This window comes from Carcharodon carcharias, chromosome 17, assembly GCF_017639515.1.
Source record: "Carcharodon carcharias isolate sCarCar2 chromosome 17, sCarCar2.pri, whole genome shotgun sequence".
Taxonomy (NCBI): Eukaryota; Metazoa; Chordata; class Chondrichthyes; order Lamniformes; family Lamnidae; genus Carcharodon; species Carcharodon carcharias.
The window spans coordinates 38,392,271-38,417,753 of NC_054483.1; the positions used below are offsets into that span (position 1 = coordinate 38,392,271).

A 25,483-nucleotide genomic window follows, 5' to 3' on the forward strand; every position below is an offset into this window, starting at 1 on the left:
AAGAGTCAAACGCACTGCTGTTGGTCTGGAGTCACATGTAGATCAGATCAGATAAGGAGAGCAGATTTCCCTCCCTAAAAGACATTAACGAATCAGGTGGGTCTTTACAACAATCGAAAGTTTCATGGTCACCATCCCTGAGACTAGTTTTCAATTCCAGTTATTAATTAAATTCAAATTCCACCAGCTGCCATGATAGGATTTGAACCCATGAGCATTAGCCTGGGCCTCTGGATTACTAGTTCAGTGACATTACCACTACGTCATTGTTTCCCCCGAACAGCATAATATATGCTGTTTTAGAAGAATCTTGCAAATCAAGTGTGAAATCAAAAGAACAAACATGCACATCCTCCAAGAAAGACACAGGTTTGACAAATATAGAGACCATGATAATCTCACATCAATTAAGATGGATGGGACGTGTCATCAGGATGCCTAATACAAGGCTGCTGAAACAGATCCTCCACTCTGAGCTATGTCAGGGAGCTCATTCACACAGGGGCCTAGGGAAATGTTTGAAAGTCAATCTCAAAGCTTCCATGAAGATTTTCTCTATTAACATCAGCACATTGGGAAGCAGATGCCTAATCACAACCAGAATGGTGATTCACCATGAAGACCTTTCAAACAACACGTTGCTGAGAGAGAACGGCGAGAGATGTGGAAAGATAAGGGAGCTACTCGATCCAACAATCTGCCGCCCCCTCTACCAGCTGACAACCTATATCCTCTCAATGGGTCATCCAGTCCACCACACAGTTCATAAGCCATCCGTGAGCCCACAGCCAACCCTGACATCTCACTTGCACCCAGCCATCCGCAAGGACAAATCATCTTCCACACGAAGGATTGTCAATAAGGTGATTCCTCCCCTTGTGCATTCCTCTCATCCTTTGATGGAATTTTCAATGTTGTTGATTTTCTAAGATCTAAATTTTTCTTTTTAGCGCTGACGTGATAGCACAAGAAAGGACATTTGAGGGACTGCTTGATTGAAACGTTGTGCTGCTATAAACCTTACCTGCACTTGAATCCTCCCAATGGATTATTAACTCCGCTCCCTACCCTCACCTCCACCCAACAGTGCTGTAATACTGGCACTGCCGGGAGAGGACGCTCGCTCTGCTTCACCAGCAGCTCTTGAGAGCTTTTTACTTGCACTTGATTGGCTGCTGTGATGTCAGTCTGAAAAGATGGGCTTGCCGATTGGCGGATACGCAGTAGAGGGCGGGGACATAGGGCCGGGCGGCACCTCGCGCAGGAGGACCGGAAACCGTCTTTTTAATATTGGTTGCGGTCGTGTGGCGGAGTAGCAGCCGGGATGGAGCGTGTCCCTAAGGGGTCCCGGAAGCGACGGAGTAACCACTGCCAGCGCTTCAGCTATATCTGCCTCAAATTCACCCTCATAATTTACTCCACCTTCTTCTGGGTAAGTGACAGAGGGAGGAACAGGAACTGAAAACTGTGTGTGTGAGGGACCAGAGCAACCAGAACAGAGAGCTTCCAGGGACCTAGCACGGAGCCCCGCCCTCATCTATGGGGCTCCGCCTCCGGCGCGCGGGGCCACCTGAGCCCCGTCCCCGGTGCACTGGGTCTCCTGAGCCCCGCCCGGGGAGGGGGACCCGGCCCCCCTTTTCCAAGATGAAGGATATGAGGTTGTGTAGCTTTGCCAGGAGTAAATCTCCACCGTGTTTCAGAATTTCAGCCGGCATCCATTTGCTCCAGAGGCCCTGTTAGTTTTCAGCTGTCGAATGGCTTCTTAAACTTCGCTCTGGACCGGGGTAGGGCTGAGACTGAGCCAGAGAGGATATTGAGGAATCCAGTTGAGGGTGTTTTAAGTCGAAGAATCTTGGTTGAGGAGAGCTTCAAAATGTTCTCTCCAGCGAGCGCTGACTGCCTCCCTGTCCTTGATGCGCTCCCCTTCATGCTGGGCTGACAGTGTTAAGGAAACAACGCACTGTTGTTGGTGTCAGTCAGTTGTGGGATCTCCCACGCTCTTTCTACCCACTGTTTTTCTTTATGTTTTGAGTTTTATGCAGTACCTCTGCTCTTAGCCGCTTGTAAGACTGCTGCTTGTGAAGTTTCCAGTCTCTGAAAGCTGTGCGCTTGCCTTTGATTACTATCTCTTGGTAGTTTTCGTCAAATCAGTCACCGTGTTTCCTGGTAGAGAGACGAAGGACCTCAAAGTCGTAGAGCCATAAAGGTCTACAGCGCAGAAAAAGGCCTTTCGGCCCATTGAGTCTGCACTGGTTAAACAAGTACCTACTCTAATCCCATTTTCCAGCATTAGGCCCATAGCCTTGTATGCCATGGCATAGCAAGTGCGCATTCAAATACTTCTTAAATGTTATGAGGGTTTCTGCCTCTACCAACCTTTCAGGCAGTGAGTTCCAGATTCCCATCACCCTCCGGATGAAAAAATTCTTCCTCATCCCTTCTGAATCTCCTATCCCTTACCTTAAATCTATACCCCCTGTTATTGATCCTTCCACCAAGGGGAAAACTTCTTTCCTGCGAACCCTATCTATGCCCCTCATAATTTTATACACCTCAGTCATGTCCCCCCTCAATCTTCTCTGCTCCAGGGAAAATAACCCCAGTCTATCCAATCTCTCCTCATAACTAAAACTCTTCAGCCCAGGCAACATCCTGGTAAATCTCCTCTGCACTCTCTCTGTCCAATCACATCCTTCCTATAATGCGGGTTTCAGACCTCCTTGCAGGTGGACTTTAGGTTGACCAGGCACGATGGGCACACCACAGCTCCTGCTGGCTGGAGACTGAGAGGTTAGCAGTGAGTCACTGACTGAGGAGGGCAGCCTTGGGGAATCTTTGAGGCATTCAATGTTAATTTTCATGCTGCAATGTTTCTGTTGCCTGTTTTTTGGGGGCCAGGCTGAAGGGCACGGTAGATCAGATAAAGCAGTGATCGGTCCAGCAGTTATCAATACCTGTCATGGTGTGGGTGATGTGGACATCTCTGCGATCCCTTGCTCAAAAGATGACATAGTTGAACATTTCAGTGTTTGGATCATGGTGCTGCCATGAGGTCTTATGCTTGTGATTGCTATGATCATGACTATTATCACAGACACTTCTAAAGGTGTTTCCCCAAAGTCGCCTGTGAATGATGTATTTGTGATTGTGTGTGTATTTTCTTACCCATAGAGTGAGAATTTCAGTTTAAAATGACCAGCATCAAAGCCTTTTTACTTAAAGGAAAAGGTTAGTCAATTTCACTATTGCTCTGGAAATTACCTAAGAAAAGATAAGGTTACTAATACATACACACATGAATTAGTTCCAGAGGAAAATAAAAACAATACTTATAAAAATTGAATCAGTCAGTCTCTCTAGTGTTCAGTGCAGACCTGATGTGCTTGAAGTCAAGATGTTGTATTGTCTGAAGTGGTAGTCTTGAGTTTGCAAAGTTTTCTCTGCAGCTGCAGTGGTTCCACTGTTGAATTGTGGGAGGTTGCTTTTATAGGTGAGCTTTGTGGGCGGAATCAGGGTTTGCATAGAGGGGAGAAGGTTCCTTCTAGTTCTGCAGGCATGGTACTTAGCTGCCCTGTTACTTACAACAGACTATTAGCTGTTTCTGGATGTCCCTCCCACTCTTTCTTGGTTGAAGTTCTTTTCTGCTTCTCTGAAGATGTTTCAAGATGGGTGTCTCAGCTTCCTGCCCTTTTTAATGCTTTATACAGGTGCTAAGATGACCACAGTTATCATGTGTCCTGTACAAAATACCAAGTCATCTCCCAAATAAGGCATCAACACTTCAAACTGTCCTTCTCCCACCTGTGGTCCTTAGCTTTTGTCCTGGCCGAGGTACAGTTTGCATTCTTACAATGAGGCATCAACAAAACTTTATCTCCTGGACATGACCACAGTGAAACAGAATCAAATTAAGGATTGTCTTTTGTTCCCTCAGAAGAGACGACCCAGTTTTGAAATTCATAATTCTGTCTGGTAGCTTGAAGCCATTCTGAAACAGCCTTTAAACTCAGTCCAAGGTTTTTTTTATAAAAAAGGTAACCTTTAAAACAGTTTTTCAAGAAATTTGTAATATCGTAACTGCGCATTGTGATACTATATTCAAGAAGGGAGACAAGTCTGAATGCATAACTACAGAGCTGTCTGCCGCAGGGAAGATTAATGTAAGAATCGTCCTCAATTGTCTACTCCCAGTGGCTGAAGAGCTCCTTCCAGAGTCGCAGTGTGGTTTTTGCCATCGTGAGGCATCAGACATGATATTCACTGCATGGTGGAATTCAAGAAAAATACAAGAAGTAGCACCAACTGCTGTACGTGGTCTTGCTGCAAGTGGACATACACTGCTTCTTTATCTGAGGAATTGCAAACACTGCTTCTTTATCTGAGGAATTGCAAATAAAACTTATCACTGAAACGATCAAACTGCTCACTTCCAACCTCATGCTGGAGAATTTATCGTTGAAGGAGTAGCTGAAGATAGTGCGGCCAAGGCACTGCCCTAAGGAATTCCTGCAACATTGTACTATGACTGAGATGATTGACCTCCAATGGCCTTAACCATCTTTCTTTGGACCAGGTTTGAGTTTTTTCCTGATCTTCATTGCTTTCAATTTGACTGCAGTCCCTTGATGCCACACTCAAATGCTGCCTTAATGTAGAAAACAATCATTTTCACCTTATGCAGGTGTGTGATCTAGAGAGAAGCCTGGAGATACTCTAGTCCTTGTTGCTGAAGGTTGCTGAGGAGGGGAGTGAGTTGCTGTGCATCCTGTAAATTATACAGTGTTGATGGAGGGAATCCAGTAACAGGGACACTAGTCCAGCAAACTGCTGTATCTTGAACTAACTAGAACTGTGCCAATTACCAGAACTCTAGTAAGCTGCTTGTGCATCTAAGGCCATTGATTTACAGGGTGCTGAATAAAACACACCAGTTCAGAATATCAAATTCATACTTTTAGCCCTTATCAATCAAAGAGGACTATTTGATGTATTCATCAGTATCATCCTGGAATACTGAAGACCAGCTTGTATGCTTCAGAAGTTCAACCTGATTACAAACTTCTATGATAAGCCTATTTTTTTTTTTGAAGTAAACTCAATTTCAAAAACATACTTTGTACTCTGCCCAACCTTGAGGGACAAAAAGTGATTAATGATTAGGTGACTGACAAAAAGCCCTTGAGCTCTCAGTCGGCAAATAGCAGGAAAACTCCCCCTGAGCAGCGTGGAAACAGCACTATATGTGTTGTATAGCCAGTCTCCTATGCACCATATCCCATCAAATGGTGGCTTCACCAGTGGGAGATGTAGAACTTCTGTAGCAATTAATTATCAACCCAATAAAGTTAAGGTCCTTGAAATACTTGCACATCTGGTCTCTAGTCACAGATGTGATTTACAGAAGCCTCAAAGTTTCTTCTTCAAGAACTGGAAGTATTGTGATCTGTAAGGATGATAATAGACTTCAAGAGGACATGATGGGCTGGTGGAATGGGCAACTCATGGTAGATGAAATTTAATGCAGAAAAGTGTGAAGTGAATACATTTTAGTAGGGAGATCATAGAGAAGCAATATAAAATTAAAGTTACAATTCCAAAGTGGGTTCAGTAGGAGGAAGATCTGAAGGTATATGTGTGTAAGTTGTTGAAGGTGGCCAGACAGGTTGAGAAAGTGCTTAATAAGGCATCTAAGATCCTTGGCTTTAAAAATAGAGGCATAGAATACAAAGCAAGGAGGTTATGGCGAACCTTTATAAACTTCTGGTTCGGCCTCAACTGGGGTTTTGTGTCCAATTCTGATCACCAGACTTTAGGAAGATTGTGAAGGCATTGGAGAGGGTGCAGGAAAGATTCATAAAAATGGTTCCAGGGTTGAGGAACTTCAATTAGCTGGATAGATTGGAGAAGCTGAGACTGTTCTCCTTACAGAAGAGCAGGTTGGAAAGAAATTTGATAGTGGTGTTCACAATCATGAGGGGCCTGGACAGAGTAGATGGGGGAAAAACTGTTTCCATTGGTCGAAAAGTCGAGGACACTGATTTAAGGTTAATGACAAAAAAGCCAGAAATGATAAGAGGACAGAAACCTTTTTTACACAGTGAGTGTTTAAGATCTTGAATGCATTGCCCCTGAGTGCATTGGAGGCAGATTCAATCATGGTTTTCAAAAGAGAATTGGATAATTATCTGAAGGGAAAATTTGCAGGGTTTTGGTCAGAAATGATGGGGAAGAAGGACTAGGTAAATTGTTCTTGCAGAGAGCCTGGATGAATACGATGGATTAAAGAGCCTCCTTCTGCACTGTAAGCATTCTATGATCTATTTTACAATTTTACAAACTATTTTACAAATGCCTATCGTCAGAATGCAGGAAGGACGTTGAGGAAAACTTGCTACATATCAATCACCTTCATGATCTAGGCATTTAAGTCTGTGGGGTGTAAAGAGGGATGGTTGTGCCCCATGGATTGTTGGGACCAACAATGATTATGTCCTTAGGATTGTAGAGACCCATGCCATAATCACAGAAAATGGTTAATTTTCAAGGACTGAGAACACCCTGGAAGAGTTAGTGTTTTTTTAAAATATACTGTCATTTAAATGGTTAATGTGAGGGCTCTGGTTGCTGCTGTTCCTGGAAAAGACAGCATATTACAAGAAAAGGTAATTAAGCAGTTTTAAAAAAGCTAGAAAGCTTTTGAGCTGTTTATAGGAGGTTCACATGGTGGTTTATGGCTTTGAAAAAATCAATGCCTTCAAAACTGTTAAAAAGCTGGTAGGCTGTTTTGCTTTGGGGGAAACCAGAAGGATCAACTGCTTGGGAAAAGAAGACAGCAACTTCTGAAGCTCCAGACCTGGTCCAAGGCAGAGAATGAATGGAAGTTGCTCCGAAGTTGCTTTATGTTCTGAAATTGACTGACTACATGTTTTCCTCCAAAGTCTGCCTGAAAAATAATGCAAGAGACATTAATTGTTTCCCAACCTAGTGCTGAGAAACCAACTATATAACCCAGATGCTATTTCAAGGACTCCACTATCTATCCTTTTCCTTTGAACCATTGACTTTTAATCTTTCAGCAGAATTCCTCTATTTTATTCTTTCTTTGTGTATGTGTAAAGAACATATTTTTTTATTTCTGTTGGACTGTAGACTTTTTTACAATGGCTGCTGTTTGGAGGACATTTTCACTGGAACAGTGTGAGGGATATACACAGTGTTGCTGTCCTGGAACAGTATGTGCCATGAGAGACAGGATAGTGCCGAGGAGGAATCAGGTCTAATGGGGACCTGCCTGGCAACAACGTTTTAATTGGCTCCAGACCAGGTTTTGTGTGAGGGCAGTGCAGAGAATAGCTCCTAGCCTGAAAGGAAAACAACCTAAAACCTCTCTCTCCTGTATGTGTAAGATTCCAGTAATTCCACAATAATAGCTAGTTGGCTTTTTCTCCTCATATCTCTATAACCTGCTCTCTCACCAATCTTTTTCTATTCACATACCTATAGAAACATTTACAGTCAATTTTTATGTTCCCTGCAAGCTTACTCTCATACTCTATTTTCCCCTTCTTAATCAATCCCTTGATCCCCCTTTGCTGAATTCTAAACTGCTCCCACTCCTCAGGTCTGTTGTTTTTTCTGGCCAATTCGTATGCCTCTTCCTTGGATCTAATACTATCGCTAATTTCCCTTGTAAGCCATGATTTGGCCACCTTTCTTATTTTACTTATGCACCAGAGAAGAATAAACAATTGTTGCAATTCTTAACCCAGAGTGGTGAGCCTGTGGAATTCGTTACCACAGAAAGTAGTTGAGACCAGAACAATGTATGCTTTCAAGAAGGAGTTAGATATAGCTCTTAGGGCGAAAGGGACCAAAGGGCCTGGGGAGAAAGCGGGAGCAGGTTATTGAGTTGGATGATCACCCATGATCATAATGAATGGCAGAGCAGGCTCGAAGGGCCGAATGGCTGCCTCCTGCTTCTAGTTTCTATGTTCCTATGAGAGCAAACCTTGAGTTGTAGAATTGACGCTGCCTGTGTACTTGATTTGCATGTCTTGCTTGGTAATTTTACTGGGAAACAGTTCGTGTGAAAATGAAAATAAAACTGTTCATACAAATACTTGTACTTGTTGACACTAGGTGTACTGCTGTTGTGAAAGATGGCCATAAGCACCATCCACTGAGAACTCTCACTCTGTTAAAATATCCTTGTTGTGGACCATAAACTATAAAGTTCTTTTACATGTACATACTAATTGTTGGTTGCAGTTGTGAACTATTTATTTATTTTTAGGGAAAGTGCATTTTATTTTGTTAGGCAGGATTGTTTGATACCCAATTGCAGCTTCTGCGGGTCTCTTCCTGTGCACTGTCTCTTCTTGTATTTTCTTATTGGTTGAAGATAAATAACCTGGCTGTAAGGCTGTACTCCGGCTCAATGTTTTGGCTTGTTATTATTTCAGTCACAATGGCACATTGTTTCAGTGTCTTACGGATCAGTTGCCATTGTGTTTTGTATAGTCCAGTGATGAATAGCAGCCATTTTCTTGTTCATTATTTTGTCTGTGAAACTGAATATATGCTGATGTAAATCAAACATTGATAATACCATTAGACAATTTATTCCTAGCATCCGCACGGTTATTAATATATAATTAACATTTTAATAATATTTATAGCTCTCATTTCTTCTAAAGTGCAAATAGGTTAGTTTGCACACTTTTCCTCCACTCAGCATCAATTACTGCTCTAACTCAGCCCTTCCCAGGATCTTAATACAAGAAGTCCTTGCAGCCCCCTCAGTCTTTTCAGAGGAAGGAATCCACAAATTTTTAAAACCCAAGTTTGTAATTTCTTTAACAGTATCAAACCAACCCTTTTTACTTTTTAAACCCCTCTAGTTGTGAATGTTCAGGCTTTTTCCAGCACCACTCCTCTCATGAAAGTCCTGACCATTTCTGCAAACAAACCATATCTCTCTCTCCAACTACCTTTATATTGTTTACCTCACTGAGTATGAAAATGCAACTTACTGTAGTTACAGTAATTGCTTACTGCTGTACCTGTAGGCTACGGACTACATCTGTCAAATCAAAAAGGAAAAAATCTACATTGCAAGCTATAATCCATCATCTACTTACAAATAAACAGTGGAAGGAAAATATAGGCAAAATACTGTACTACACAATCGGCATTCTGTATTAAACACAGTTAAGAAAGTGTATAGTTCCTCCAGCTTCCAGATCCAAGCATTATCTGAGTAAATAATGGGATAATGGCTATAACAGCTGGAATCCTAACACAACAGCCTGCTTAATTTAACATCTGACAATAACAAATTCAATTTTTCACCTACTTCATGACACCAGGAGGGATACAAATAACATCTCATTAGACCAAAGTATCCTCATATACTTATCTAGATTCCCCTTAACTGGTCACCTCAATCCTTCCCTGTGGTAGTGAGTTCTGCATTCTCACTACTTGAGACAAATAAGTTTCTTCTGAATTATGTATTGGGTTTCATGGTAACTGTCTTATGTTAATGGCTCTAGTTTGCACTTCCCCACAACTGGAAATACTCCCTGGGTGGGATTTTCCATACCTGCTAGGCGTCATGGCTGGCGGAAAGGCCAAAAATCAGTTTCACAATGTCATGAAACCAGATTGCAATTGTTGTGCCCTGCCTGTCAATGTGGGCTGTGTTTCTGCCGTCGGACGTCGGGAGTTTCATTGTAATACATCTGCATATCATTATAAGCCCAGCACACCTGGATCATCCGAGCACTGTTTCATAACAGCATATATAAGGCGTGCACCTGGAAAGCTGCACTTCGAAGTAAACTCAGAGGTGAGTGTACAGAAATGTTGCGCAGCACTCGCAAGGGTCACCTTGGACTTGGCAAGTCATTTTTTCTGGCTGGTTGATCGTACATGCTGGGGCAAAGACTGTCTTGTGGTTGAGACGAGTTGGGGGATGGAGGGGTGTGCAACACCTGCGTTGTGGTGAATTGGCGTGGGGACCAAGGGCTGCCCTGTCATTGAAGCGAGTTGGGAAGGGGAGCATGCAAAGGGCTGCACTGCACTACAGTTGATGGTAACACAAGCACAAGTGTTGGGAGGGAGGGAAGGGGGGTGGTTGAGGGAGGGAAGGGGGGTGGTTGAGGGGGGTGGTGGTTGGCTGAGGGAAGCAGCCACGCAGTAGGGAAACCTTGTATAAAGTGACCATTCCTCCGCAACTGTGACAGTTCAGGGGCAGCCACGCTGACATGCTTGGAGTCGGACCCCTGGCTTATCTACCCACTCAAGCAACACAGAGGCATGAAGGTACCACCAAGTGCTCCAGAGCTTTTTACACCTCTGGCATAGACTGCAAAGTAATGAGAGTTTTAGTGGACTGCAGAACAGTTGGACGGCTGGCTACATTGTACAATCTCCTTGCTAAAGCTGGCCATGGAGCGGAGGGGAGGCAGTGGCGTCATGCTATTATCACTGGACTGGTAATCCAGATATCCAGGGTAATGCTCAGAGAACCCGGGTTTGAATCGCACCACAGCAGGTGGTGAAATTTAAATTCAATAAAAAACATCTGGAATTTAAAAGTCTAATGATAACCGTTAAACCATTGTCGATTGTTGTAAAAACCCATCTGGTTCACCAATATCCTTTAAGGAAGGAAATCTACCGTCCTTCCCTGGTCTGGCCTACACATGACTCCAGACCCACAGCAATGTGGTTGACTCTTAAATGCCTTCTGAAATGGCCTAGCAAATCAATCAGTTCTCAAGGGCAATTAGGGATGGGCAATAAATGCTGATCTAGCCAGTGACACCCCCATCCAATGAATGGATAAAAGGAAAGTCACTGGTGGAGGCGCTCTCAGCCCCTTGCAATGTCATAATTCAGGTTTGGACCAGTCTCCCCCAGGGTTCAAGCTAACAGCCCAGCCTTGCAGTGCGAGTTAGGAGAATGCCTGAGCTGAGAGCACAGCATGCAGTCCTGTGGGTGAAGCTGCCGCCAGTCGGTCAGGTATGGGGCGGTGGTGGGTGGGGTTTCGAGTAGCCATGCAGCGCACTGAACTTTGGCCATGCAGTGGTGGCCAGCACTTTCCACAATGCGTTAGGGGATCTTCAGACTTAATCGAGAGGTTCTTAGAACACCCATGCTAACCCACACATGTCTCTGTCTCATCCTGCAGGAGGAGTACATCAGGAGCATGGAGCCTAGTGACCTAGCTGTATGCCTCATGGCTTACAGAAAGTGCAGGCAAAGGAGAAGAGAGCGACGGAGGTGTCTGGCTGAACAGAGGGAGGAGCAACACCATCAGGGTGAAGGGGCAGCTGGGGCTCCTGCAGACGCTGCTGAAGAGCCATAGCGAGCTGTTGCTGGTTGACACCTAGCTAAATCCAGAGACTATAGGTGGTGCCTTTCATTCCTGTAAATGACCGAGAACCAGTGTCGCCAAAGACAACCCATGTCCAGGAAACTCGTCGGTCATACTGCTACTTGCTGCAGGATTTGGGACCACAGGGGCATGGAGGGCATCCACTACTAGTGGCTGTGAAAGTGACCGCGGCACTCAGTTTTTACGCCAGTGGCTCCTTTCAGGGCTCCACAGATGACCTCTGCGATATCGCAAGCCCCCACCCACAAATGCATCCATGGGTGCCATCTTCACAAGGGCACACAACTTTCACCCGGGACCAGGAATGCCAGGGAGCAAGAGCGCTGGGATTTGCCCAGATCTCCGGTTTCCCACAGGTGCAGGATGCCATCGACTGCACTCAAGTGGCGCTCAGATCTCCGTGGCAACAAGTCAACTATGTCAACTGCAAGGGCTTCCACTCGCTGAATGTTCAGCTGGTGTGTGACCACCATATGTGCATCCTGCAGGCCTACATGTGGTTCCCAGAGAGTGTCCATGACTCCTAGATTCTCAGTCGGTTTCAGATCCCTGACGTCTTCCAGGGTCCATAGAGGCTGCAGGGATGCTCCTCAGGTACAAGGGCTACGCACAGAGGTCATGGCTGATGGCGGCCTCAGAATGCAGCAGAGCGTAGGTACAACGAGGGTCATGCTGCAACTCCAACTTTATTGGAATAAACCATTGGGATGCTGAAAATGACATTTTGGTGCCTGGACCAGTCTTGTGGAGCCCTGCAAAATAATCCACAGATGATGTCCTGCATCGTTGTCTCTTGCTGCGCCCTTCACAACCAGGTGTTGCAATGGGAAGAGGAGCTGGCTGAGGAGAAGCTGGATGTCTCATCGGATGAGGAGGACACTGACGGGGATGAGGGTGAAGGCAAAGAAGACAGTGATGAGGCCATTGCACTGGCCAGATGATGCAGGCATGTGAGAGGCCCTCGTGGCCGCTTGATTTGTGGAGGATAATGGCAACAAGCAGTGAGGAGACACCATAGAACCTCACATTGCATTTGTGAATGTTTGACTGCAGTCTGGTGATGGCAGCACAGATATCCTCTGTGATAAGGCTCCTGTCATGGAGATGCAGCGGAGGTCCTAATAGTGGCTTGATTTCAGGAGGATGATGACGACAACAAGCACTCCTTAGATCTTCACAGAGCCTTTCTTAATGTCTGAATCCTGTCTTGTGCTCTGTGAACAGGGTCATATTATAGAGACGCAGCCGTGAAACTTTAATGCACCTGATCCTTTGTCAGCCTTCAGCACCTGACCCATTCAGGAGCACAGTGTCACCGGTCACGGATGCTGACAAGATGGGGGGGGGGGCGGGGGTGGTGCAGCCCCACTTCAGTGGTGCTGAGAGCACATGGAGAGAATGAAGTAACTCTGTGGTACCTGCCCATGACATTCTGGCAGCAATGACAAGCACCATCGAGGTGCACGCATCAGTAATGTGTCCAGTGAGCGTGAAGCCAGACTATCACTTTCGGCCAAAGGCTACACAAAGCACAAGGAAGGGGCCTTGACTTTATCTTGTGCAGAAAGGTTTTACATCTGAGTGACACGAAGGCTACTCATCAGAACAAGGAGCCGTTGGCAGGGAGACATTCTTGGAAGTTTATTTACAATAGCGAACATTATGTACAAGTGCTTAACACCTATGCCCAGGTTGTGCAACTACACCTTCACCTTCCCCTTTAATCACATTTTGGTTTAATGTTTGTAAGTTTCCTTTAAACTTTGTCCTTGGTTTTACAGCTGACCTGACTTAGGGGCTGTGCTTGATTTATCCCTTATTTTGTTAATTTAGTTTAATTGTTTTAACTCCAAAAGAATTACACCTTCACCTTCCTAACCCTGCTGCTACATTTTGGCGCTCCCTGACATTCACAGCTGAGGTGGAGGCAGCCTGACTACTGCTATGCCCTGTCTGACAGGCATTCTCTGGAGGGCCGAGACCTAGAGGGCCCTGGCCTGCTTTTGGGGTCCTGCTGTGCCACAGTGGTTCCCTCCTCAGCCTGGAGAGCTGGTGCTGCTGAGATCATAGGAAAAGGGGATTTTTAGGGGCCGGACAGTCCTGGAGTCACTTGGATGGATGGCCCTGGGTTGTGCACCTGATGATCCTCCTCCATATGGGTGCCTGAAGGCCCCTGGTTGACTGCTTGAGGAGAAGTTGAAGCTGGAGTGAGATCAAGCTGCCCCACACCCTTCTCACGTTGACACTGCTTGGGCTGCACTTTATCGCTGTAATGCAGGATTGATGCCCTGATCAAGTCTCCATGGCGGCTGCCACCCTACCAGTGTTGACCTCTGTGCTTTGGTATGCCAGTGCTATCATCTCCGACTGAAGGAGTGCAGCAGACATCTCTTCCTGATGTTCCTAAGCTTGCCTTTGCTCCAGCAACTGAGGTATGACTGAGTCCAGAGCCTCCTTCTCTGACTTGGACTCAGCAGACTTCGGGCCTCCAGTAGTGCCAGAAACCTGGGAAGTTCCTGCTGCCCCTGCTGTGGATCAGGCAGTGCAATGTGCGCACCAGACGGTGACCCCGAGGCTACTCGAACAAGGCCCCTCCGAGATGTGTGTCTCTGACTGATGGAGAGTGTGGGTGAGCGCTTGTGACAGGTCGTCAATGAGGATGTCTTCGGGGCTTGATTGGAGGCCCTGGGTCATGGACTCTGATAGCTGTTTCCCAACTTTGCCTGTGAAAGCAAGGAGAGATAATTAGTATGTGGTAGTGGCCTGTGAAATGAGACACATCACTCACAGCGTGGTTGTCTGTTGGATGTTGCATTGCTGGATCCTCACTTGGTTGAGCACCACCGACCTCAGCGTTAGCACAGGAATGGTCCAGACCCTCTACAGCCAGCTGGATGGCTCTGTTTTCAAAGTTTGTGAGGACCTAAATGTCGGGTATTCCTCCACCAGTCAGCAACCTCTCCCTTTTGTTGTGTACCAGCTTGTCCTGCACGAATACAGATGGAGAAAGTGTAAGCAGGGCCGCCTGCCAGGTTAGTTGATAAGTATGCCTGCCTGTGTGGGTGGTGAGTGGTCCCATGGATAGGATGAGGACAATGATGGCGAGTGTGAGTGTGATTGTTGATGTCCCTTGAACTACCAGTGAGTGAGGTCCTTGTGGTTGAGCTTATGATTGTGTGAGTTGAGAGTGATGAGAAGAGTGACTTACTATGGCGTAATGGAGGAGATCATTCATCCTCTTGTGGCACTGGGTGGCTGGCCTCTTTTGTAGGGCATTGGCACTGGCCACTGCTGCCAACGCCTCCCAAGCTAAATTGGCAATGTTTTTGCCCCTGCTGCAGCTAGAGCGGAGATAGAGGACGTCGTGGCAGGCCCCCATGGCACCCAGAAGGCCCTCAAGGGATGCATCACTGAATTGAGGGGCTGCAGTCTTCTTGCCTTTCGGGGCCATGTCTTCTTTGAGCAGTCCTGGGCTGAAAGCACTGAGAGGTGTACATGTAGCTGTGCTTTAAATGTGGCGCCTGGCATGATGAGGCGGCGAGGTGATGGCAAATCCGGGTCTGTCCGTCATCGAAATGATGTGTTTCCCGGAAATGCATTATTAATGAGTCGGGATTGGGACGATATGGTGTGAAATGTTGCCATTGCAGCCAGCATGTAAAATGTTCTTTTTACTTGACCGCTGCCGCACTTAGTGCAAATCTGGGACGATTCCGCCTGTGCCTATTGTATCAAAACCTTTTATAATTTTATAGACTTATTTTGGGTTGCCCCTCAGTTTTCTCTTTTCAAGAGGTGAAAAAACCTAGCATGTTCATCCTTTCCTGATAGGTATAATCTCCCAGTTCTGGCATCATTATTGTAAATATTATTTGCGAAAGCAAAATACTGAGGATACTGGAATTTTGAAATATAAAAAAGAAATGCTGGAACTAGCAGACCTGGCAGTATCTTTAGAGAGAGTTGATGTTTTGGGTCAATGACGTTTCATCAGAACTGGGAGAAGTTAGAAATGTAATAGGTTTTAAGCAAATGAAAGGTGGGACGAAGAACAAAAGGGAAGGTCTGTGATAGGGTGGAAGTTAAGAGAGATTAAATGACAAATGGTTCATGGTGAAAAACTAAAAGGAGTGGTAATGGGACAAGTAAAGAAACAAAAGATATGACTAGAGGAGGCGTGAATAGCAGGATAGCCACTCTCCAAATGCTAAGTTAAGGGATTTGGAAACAAACAAAAACCAAACTGGCAAATTAAAAACATGAAACAGAATGGCGACAGAGATTGAGCTTCATTGGAATGGAACATTGTAGCAGTCCAAGCACAGAGAGGTGAGAGTGGGAGTAAGAGATTTAACATGACAGATGACTGGGAACTCGGGTCACGCTTGTGGTGTCAGGATGATATAATTTCCATAACGTTATTGGAGTTTGTTGTAAAATAGTGATAGTGGGATGTGTCTATATGTGTGTGAATTAAAGGCAACCAGTCTGGGTGCTCAGATGTAAGAAGAGAAGTTAGGTTTGAAATGTTAATTAGGTAAACATGGGAAATTTAGAATGTAAGGTGAAAGTACATTTGCATTTTTAAATAAACCAGGTTGGATTGTTTTCAAAGGAGGGGGAAATGTATCACCTATTCAGGTGAAGTTTAGAAAGTGTTTATTTTTCCCAAAGATTACTGGTAAAACTTAGTGCTATGAGAGATTTTTATTATCAGAAAGCTAAAACCAAAGACATAGTGAAGCAATGGGAATTTGCATTCCAAGGGGAAAATATTTATAAGGGAGGCAGTTTAAGACCCAACAAGTGTGAAAAGCCTGCAATCTGTATGTACCAAACTGCTGCCTCCAGGGATTGAATTTAAAAGAAATCACCCTGAACAAGTAAAATTCAAAGTATCATGTTTCTTTGCCTGGGTCTTCTAAAATCTGTCATACTGTTGCCTTAATGAAAGTATAACTCTGAGTTAGTGATTAGGGGGATTTGGAAGTTATCATTGTAGTAATTTGTAGATATATGTATTTTTTAAAAAAAATTTCTCTTATTAATAAATGTTTAATCTAATTTTGTAAAACTTATAAGACTTGGTGGTCTTATTACTACTGAACTCAAGGCAAGCATCTCGAAATTTATACCAGTTGTGACAGTTGTTTCAAGTTTTCCTTTGGGATTTGAACAACTCGGTATTTACCATCTGTTCCGTAACAGTAGCCTGAGTGGAGGTGTTCCGCAAGCAGTCTCTCAACCTGTGTTTGGCCTCCCCAGTGTACAAGAGACTACATCGTGAACAGCAAATACTATTAAACTGAAAGAAGCACAAGTAAATCATTGTTTCACTTAGAAGGAGTGTTTGAGGCCATGGACAGTGAGATTGGAGGAGATAAAAGGGGGATGTTGCATCTCCTGTGCTTCATGGAAAGTTGGTGTACGAAAGGGAGGCATTGTGGGGTTGATTGAGGAGAGGATTAGTGTGTTGCGGAGGGAGCGGTTCCTTCAGAATGCTGGGAGGTGAAGGAAAGACAAGTTTGATGGTATCACATCGGAAGTGAAAGAAATGGCAGAGGATGATGCATTGAATAGAGGCTGATAGAGTGGAAGGGCAACATATTCTGGGAGGGATGGGAAGGGATGAAAGCAGAAGAAAATAATACAATATTATATTGTAGGGGATCCTGCTAACTATAGTGGGTGGGGGAATCCTCAATTGGAAATAAAGGAAGACTTATCAGAAGTGCTAGTATGGAAGGCTGCTTCATCCAAACAGATGCAACAGAGACAGAGGGAGAATGGAAGACTCCTTACAAGAAGCCAGGTTTGAGGAATTGTAGTCAAGGTAGCTGTGAGAGTCAGTGAGCTTATAATGATTAGTGATCGATGGCCCATCCCCAGAAATGGAGATAGAAGTCAAGGAACGGAAGAGACAGAAATGGACCATGTGAAGGTGAATTAAGGGTGGAAATTTAAATAAAGCCAATTAAATTTTCCAGTTCAGGACAAGAGCAGGAAATAGCACTGACACAATTATCAATGTGAAAAAAGAGGTGAGGGAGGGGACTGAGTGTATGACTGGAACAAAGAATGTTTCAAGAAAAAGGCAGATGTAGTTAGAACCCATGAAAGTATCCATTGCAACACCTTTTATTTGGAGGAACTGATTGGAGTTGGAGAAGTTCTTTATTGTGAGAACCATGTCATTGCGTCAATATCCTGGCACTTCCTAACAGCACAGTGGGTTAGATTTGATGTTTACTGACAAGTTAACTTATTGAATATGCAGGCAATTCACAACAATGTACTCCTTTGCCTAGGTAGCTTTCCACGTCCCATCTTTTTAACTCCAGCAAGCAGAATGAGAGAAAGCTAGCTAGTAATATAAAAACAAAAAGTAAAAATTTCTCTAAGTTTTTGAAGAGGAAAAGAATAGCTAAAGCTAATGTTGGTCCTCAAGAGGGTGAGTCTGGGGAATTGATAATAGAAAACAAAGACATGGCAAAGGCGTTGAACAGGTATTTTGTCTGTCTTCACAGCCGAAGACAGAGAAACTTCCCAAAGATAATTGAAGATCAAAAGGTGAATAGGAAGGAGGAACTTAAAGCAATCATCAACACTAGGGAAAAGGTGCTAGGAAAACAATTAGACCTAAAGGCTGACAAGTCCCAGGACCAGATGGCCTGCATCCTAGGGTCTTAGAAGAAGTGGTGGCACAGATAGCAGGTGCACTTCCAAAATTCCTTATCTCCTGGAAGGGTCCCCACAGATTGGAAAATGGCTAATGTAAAACCTTTATTCAAGAAAGGAGGAAGGCAATAAGCAAGAAACTATAGGCCAGTTAGCCTAACATCTGTCATAGGGCAATTGGTAGAATCCATTATTAAGGAGGTTATAGCAGGATACTTAGATAATCACAATATGATCAGGCAGAGCCAATGTGGCTTTGTGAAAGGAAAATCATGTTTAACTAATTTATTTTGAGTTTTTTGACGATATATAACATTCAAGATGAATAAAGGGGAACTGGTAGATGTGGTGTGCTTGGATTTCCAAAAGGCATTCGATGAGGCCACTACACAAGGTAAGAGCCTGTGGTGTAAGGGGTAACATATTAGCATGGATAAAGGATTGGTTAGCTAACAGGAAGCAGAGAGTAGGAATTAATGGGGCTTCTCTGATTGACAAACTGTGACTAGTGGAGTGCCACAGGGATCAGTGCTGCATCCTCAATTACTTACAATCTATATCAATGACTTGGATGATAGGATGGCATGTATGGTACCTAAAGTTGCCGATAGCTAGGTATGAAAGTAAGTTATCAAGAGGTAGTGTGTCTGCAAAGGGATATAGACAAGTTAAGTGAGTGGGAAAAAATTTAGCAGATGGAATATAACCTAGGTAAATGTGAACTTGTCCATTTTGGCAGGAAGAATAAAAAGGCAGTATATTATTTAAATGGTGAGAGCTTGCAGAACTCAATGGTATAGAGGGATTTGGGTGTCCTGATATATGAATCACAAAATTAGTATGCAGGTACAGCGAGTGATTAGGAAGGCAAATGGAATGTTGGCATTTATCATAAGAGGAATTGAATATAAAAGTAGGGACATTTTACTGCAGCTGTACAGAGCCTTGGTGAGTTCACATCTGGGATACTGTGTACAGTTTTGGTCTCCTTTTGAAAGAAGATAAATTGCATTAGAAGCAGTTTGGAAAACGTTCACTTGACTCATTCTTGGGATGAAGGACTCATCTTGTGAAGAAAGGTTGAACAGGTTAGGCCTATACCCACTGGAGTTTAGAAGAATAAGAGGTGATCTTATTGAAGCATGTAAGATCTTGAAAGGACTTAATAGGGTGGATACTGAGAAGATGTTTCCTCTTGTGGGGGAGACCGGAACTCAGGGACACTGTTTAACAATAACCCTTTTAAGGCAGAGATGAGAATTTTTTTCTGAGGGTCATTTAATGTGTGGAATTCTCTTCTTCAGTAGTTAGTGGAGGCTGGGTCTTTAAATTTATTCAAGGCTGAGTTTGATAGATTTTTGTTAGACAAGGGAGTCAAGGGTTATTGGGGGGAGGGGGGGTGGCCGGCGGGCAGACAAAAAGTGGAGCTGAGACCACATCCAGATCAGCCATGATCTTATTGTTTGGTGAAGCAAAGTCGAAGGGCTGAATGGCCTGCTCCTGAGTCCCATGCCCTATGTTTTGGTCTTGTACTTTGCCTGGGCATTTTTGTGTGTAGCTGTGCTGTACAGGTGGTCTTACTCGGTGCTTGGAGACATAGACAGTTAATTACAGTAATTTGCAACACAAGCTGTCCCTCTGTCAGCTTAAATTGGAACCTTTAACCTCACAATTTCAACTCAAATTATTTTTATTGCTGTTCTGTATTTCCTTTCTGCCATTTCCCACTCACTTTCTTCTCTTTCACCCTTTTCCTTTTGCCACTTTTGTGACTCTGCTGCCCTCATTTCTTTTTGATTCCCCAATACCCAGGACAGCTACTGTTGAAAGAAAGATTTTTTTTTTTATCATATTAGTGGGGTTAGGTTTAAAAATAGTGTCCCTTAAATTGCATGTAATGATTTTTATGTTAACCCCTCAGTGGATTCATACAGGAGTTTGCTCTTAAAGAATATTTGATTAAAGTTTTCTTTTGATAGTAGTTGTGACTTCTGTTGAAGTAATGTTCTTGATGTATGGTCGACAGTTCACTTAAGTATCTTATTTAGACACCTCATTTAAAACCAATTGAAGTCACAAATCTCAGCGGTTCTGGAAAGAACATTGAAAGGTGTGGGTTTTTGACTGTACCCAAATTTTGTTTGAGGTGACATTTTATACGTTGAAAGTCTACACGCTTTATTCATTCATGTATTTGAATGTCCTCTTCATTTGAGATGGTCTTTTTAAAGCTTTAAATAAAGTAAGTGGCCTTGGACATTACTAGGCACCAGTAGCAGAAACCTTACTACATTAGGCATTTACTACTGGACATGTGAAGGATTAAATGAGGTTGCCAGTCAACAGTTGTGAAAGACTATTTGCAGCAGTTTGTTTTAGTTAGTAATATCCAAGTAAATGGGTGACCTGGAGACTTTGACAAGAATATTTCTGGGTTGATTGCACATTAGTGTGCAATAGAAATGCTCTAAACTGACATTGGCATACTTCCCAGACAAATGTTTGCCTTTGCTTACTTACTTGAAACCTTTTAAAACCTTTTATGTTTTAATAAATCCAAATGCTCACTTTTTTCCCATTTCATTGTTTGGACAAGCAATGTGAAATAGATATTTTCCTACTAATACAGAATTGTGATCGGGCCAAGAAGTATTTGCTTAATTATTTGCTGCAGAAATTACATGTTGATTTCACAAAGAACAGCTGAAATATATGGTATAAAAGAGATTAGTGACCAATGATGCCTGATGGTACAGTTTCAAAAAAATTTGCCTTATGCTAAAGAGCTTTCAGCCAGTGGCTTCAGAACCGTTTTATTGCACGGAATTAAGGCAGGCTCAAATGCATGCTGGATTTATTCCATAAAATCCTAGTGCCTCAAATTGCATAATGAGTCTGTATTAGTTTCAAAGCCTTTGTGTTTGGAAGGTGAGACCAGCGAGGGTAACCGTCAACAGCTAGATTGTTTTTGCTCATTCATCAAAGAAGGAGGGAAAGGTAAACACTAGTTTCTTTTATATTACAATGATAAAAAGCAATATAAAAGATAAATGAATTGCTTATTAACAAAATCACAAAGAATCGGTAGCTAACAAGGCAGATACTGGGAGAGTTAACTGCAGCTGAGAATAGGAATGATCTCTGTCATTTGGAATCGACAGACTATCCCAGGGCAGCATGTATGCAGGATATGTCAAGGTTTCAAGGTTGAGTAGATGATCACTGAACTTGAGGACCAGCTGGTAGCATCGTGTAACATACAGGAGGAAGAAACACTTTTGGATGTTTGCTGCAGAAGATTGCCACTCTATAGCTTAATGGGATGGGGAAGTACAACGAAGGAAAGAAATTGAATTAGCTGGAAAAACTCAGCAGGTCTGGCAGCATCGGCGGAGAAGAAAAGAGTTGACGTTTTGACTCCTCATGACCCTTCAACAAAACTAGGTGAATCCAAGGAAGGGGTGAAATATAAGGTGTGCGTGTGTGCGTTCCCCCACACACACACGCCTTAAACCACCTTATATTTCACCCCTTCCTTGGATTCACCTAGTTCTGTTGAAGGGTCATGAGGACTCGAAACGTCAAGCAGGAATAGGTGAGACGTCCAATTGTAAATCATTTCTGAGATTCTGAACCTGTCTGATAGGTATAGAGTTCTCAGTGCAAAAAAGGACTGTGATGCAAGAGAAAGTAGTTTAAACAGGACCACTTTATCAATGGATGAACAGTCAGCTGTCATAATTAGTGATTTTGTTCAGGAGAACGGACAAGTGATACTTTGGAGATTCGATAATTGGCTGCATCATAACATCAGATGGAGTTTTTCCTCCCGGGTACCAGGGTAAGGATCATAATGGAGTGGGTAGTGCAGGTGGGACAACCTTAAGAAGGTATGGGTGTGCTAGGAAAGAGTACAATGGAGTTGATGTGATGTATGAGAGCAAGAAAGGATACAGATAATATGAAACAGGAGCGAATGGTAGGTGACAGTTTGAAGGCAGATGTTGATTTAAGCAAGCAGGCACAGTAGTAACAAAGTTTGAATCACAGAATCTCTCAGTGCAGAAGAGGCCCATTGGGTCTGGACCGACACGTGAGAAACACCTCACCTACCTACCTAATCCCATTTACCAGCACTTGGCCCATAGCTTTGAATGTTATGACGTGCCAAGTGCTCATCCAGGTACTTTTTTAAAGGATGTGAGGCAACCTGCCTCCACCACCCTTCCAGGCAGCGCATTCCAGATCATCACCACCCTCTGGGTAAAAAAGTTTTTCCTCAAACCCCCCCAAAACTCCTGCCCCTCACCTTGAACTTTTGTCCCCTCGTGACTGACCCTTCAACTAAGCTGCTCCCTATCCATCCTGCCCATGCTCCTCAGAATCTTGTACACCTCGATCAGGTCGCCCCTCAGTCTTCTCTGCTCCAATGAAAACAACCCAAGCCTATCCAACCTCTCTTCATAACTTAAATGTTTCATCCCAGGCAACATCCTGGTGAATCTCCTCTGCACCCCCTCCAGTGCAATTACATCCTTCCTTAATGTGGCGACCAGAACTGAACACAGTACTCCCAGCTGTGACCTCACCAAGGTTCTATACAACTCCAGCATGACCTCCCTACTTTTGTGACCTATGCCTTGATTGATAAAGGCAAGCGTTCCATATGCCTTTTTCACCACCCCACTAACATGCCTCTCCACCCTCAGAGATCTATGGACACACACGCCAAGGTCCCTTTGTTCCTCAGAACTTCCTAGTGTCATGCCGTTCATTGAATACTTCCTTGTCAAATTACTCCTTTCAAATTACTCCTTCCAAAGTGTGTCACCTCTCACTTTTCAGGGGTAAATTCCATCTGCCACTTATCTGCCCATTTGACCATCTTGTCTATATCTTCCTGTAGCCCAAGATATTCAACCTCACTGTTAACCACCCGGCCAGTCTTTGTTATCCCCAAACTTACTAATCCTACCTGCCACATAGTCATCTATGTCGTTTATATAAATGACGAATAATAGGGGACCCAGCAGAGATCTCTGTGGTACGCCACTGGACACTGACTTTCAGTCACCCTCTGTCTCCTACAACTAAGCCAATTTTGAATCCACCTTATCAAATTACCCTATATCCCTTCATTTGCCTTCTTTATAAGTCTCCCATGTGGGATCTTGTCAAAGGCTTTGCTGAAATCCGTATAAACTACATCAACTGCGCTGCCCTCTTCTACACACCTGGTCACCTCCTCAAAAAATTCAATCAAATTTGTTAGGCATGACCTCCCTCTGACAAAGCCATGCTGACTATCCCTGATCAAACCTTGCCTCTCCAAGTTGAGATAGATTCTTTCCTTCAGAATTCTCTCCAATAGTTGCCTACCATTGACGTGAGACTCACTGGTCTGTAGCTCCCTGGCTTATCTCTACAACCCTTCTTAAATAGCGGAACCACATTATCTGTTCTCCAGCCCTCTGGCACCTCCCACGAGGCCAGAGAGGAATTAAAAATTTGTCAGAGCCCCTGCGATCTCCTCCCTTGCCTCCTTTAGCAGTCTGGGACACAAATCATCCGGACCTGAAGATTTGTCCACTTTTAAGCCTGCCAACACCTCCAATACCTTGTCACTCAATATATCAATTTGCTCAAGAACCTCGCAGTGTCTCTCCCTGAGTGCCATACCTTCATTCTCATGGGGGAAGACGGATGTGAAGTTTAGGTGAAGAACATTCTTTGTTAACATCATGATAGCTAATTGTGTGTATGTGGAGTTGAGTATTAGATACTATACGGTACTTGAATAAGACACTGTAAGGTGTCACACTCTACTATGCATGGGGCCACCTGACCTGGGGGATGAAAGTTAGATAGCACATGTTAAGGAGTTAGCCAGCATGGCATGTTAAAAGATGTTCTTGCATTTTGGACAACTTTCAAAGTCACCGATTTTTCAGCCTGCAATGTGACATTGGTGATGAGGATAAATATGGAGATATTTAGGATTGTGTCATGGTATTTGCTGGAGCTGATATGTCAGCAGTTCAGGGAATTGAGCTGTTTGATCCACTGGATGATGCCAGCACCATCAGTGTGAAATGGAGAATGTGGCTGAAGAAGTTTGAAGCGTATGCTGACAGGCGCAGTATGTTTTTGGATTGGGTGGCAATGGTGCAAAAAGCACAGTACCGGGCCTTACTGTTCAATTTGGATGCTTCAGCGAGGGGGACTTTGAGGAAGTTGCCTGACAATGGAGAGAAGGCAGATTATGAATAAGCAGTGAAAGGCTTGAAGGACCATTGTGGTGACATCAAATGCCACATTCGAAAGGTGCAGTTTCCATCAGATGAGACAAAGAGGGGAAACTGTAGTCCAGTTTGTGACCCGTTTGAGGCAAGCGTCAGGTTGATGCAGTTATGTTGCGACAGATCTGAAGAACCAGATAATGGATCAGGTATTCAGCATTGCTAGTCAGATAAATTGAGGCATAAAGTACTGGAAAGAGGAGATGACTTGATGCTGGATGGCACTTTGAAAATAGCAGCAACATTAGAAGCAGTGGATGGACAATTTCACAGTGTGAAACTTTGCCCCACCTCTGACATTACCACAACAAAAGTTGAGTTTAATAGAGTGTCACAACGGAATTCTGTTTTCTGTCTGGGAGTAACCATGAGAAAGTTCCAGTGATTGTCGGTGGTGTTGAAGTGTCAAAAAGCTCTATCCTTACACATCTAAAATCCCACTTCAAATTGTTGGATGTTTCATTGCGGATGTGAGAGCTGGGGATTGGAATGTAGAGCCAGAATATGTAGTGACTGAGGAGGTTGGTGACCCTCGTTTGAGCAGAGAAACTGCCCCATCCTTGGGCAATTGAGTGCAGCTTTAGAACTGGGTGCATACCTGGGAGTTTGAGTGGGGGAGTTTGGTGAGGAGGGGAAGGAGGCATTTCTTTTCTTTTTTCTACCTTTTTCACCCTGTAGGAATTGATTCTTCCTCTGCTACAGGGAAAGGAGCAAATTGTTTGGTGGGTATCTGGTACGTAATTGAGGTTTATTCCAGTCCTAATGTTTAAAATAGCATTCAAACTGGTGATAAAGTTAATAAAACATAAAAAAAGCTGCAGACACGGACTCATCAGGGAGGGGGAAAGTTACCTGGATGCTTTGTACCAGGAGGCAGTCACTCCATTCAGAATATTGTCTTCTGATCTGGTCAGTGGTCAAGGACAGGAGGGTGTGGCTGCATGTGAGGCAGTTAAGGGGACCCAGAGGGCAGGAGTGCAGGAGTCTCAGCCTTTGCAATTGTTTCACTAATTTGAGCTTGTTTGGGTGAGAGTGGGGGCTTCAGGGTGGATAAGCAAACTGACCAGGGCACGATGGTACAGAAGCCATTCAAATGGGGGGG

General features: G+C 43.9%; 1 protein-coding gene across 3 annotated transcripts in view; it reads left to right on the forward strand.

The window, feature by feature from the left end:
- The first annotated feature begins 1,260 nt into the window (after positions 1-1,260).
- The window catches only part of tspan15 (tetraspanin 15), a 218,495-nt gene continuing 194,272 nt past the window's right edge, over positions 1,261-25,483 (forward strand). For all 3 annotated transcript variants that reach the window (XM_041209469.1, XM_041209470.1, XM_041209471.1), the window contains exon 1: positions 1,261-1,432. In XM_041209469.1, coding sequence (XP_041065403.1) covers positions 1,325-1,432 — 108 coding nt within the window. In that variant the 5' untranslated portion in view covers positions 1,261-1,324. The remainder of the gene's footprint in view (positions 1,433-25,483) is intronic.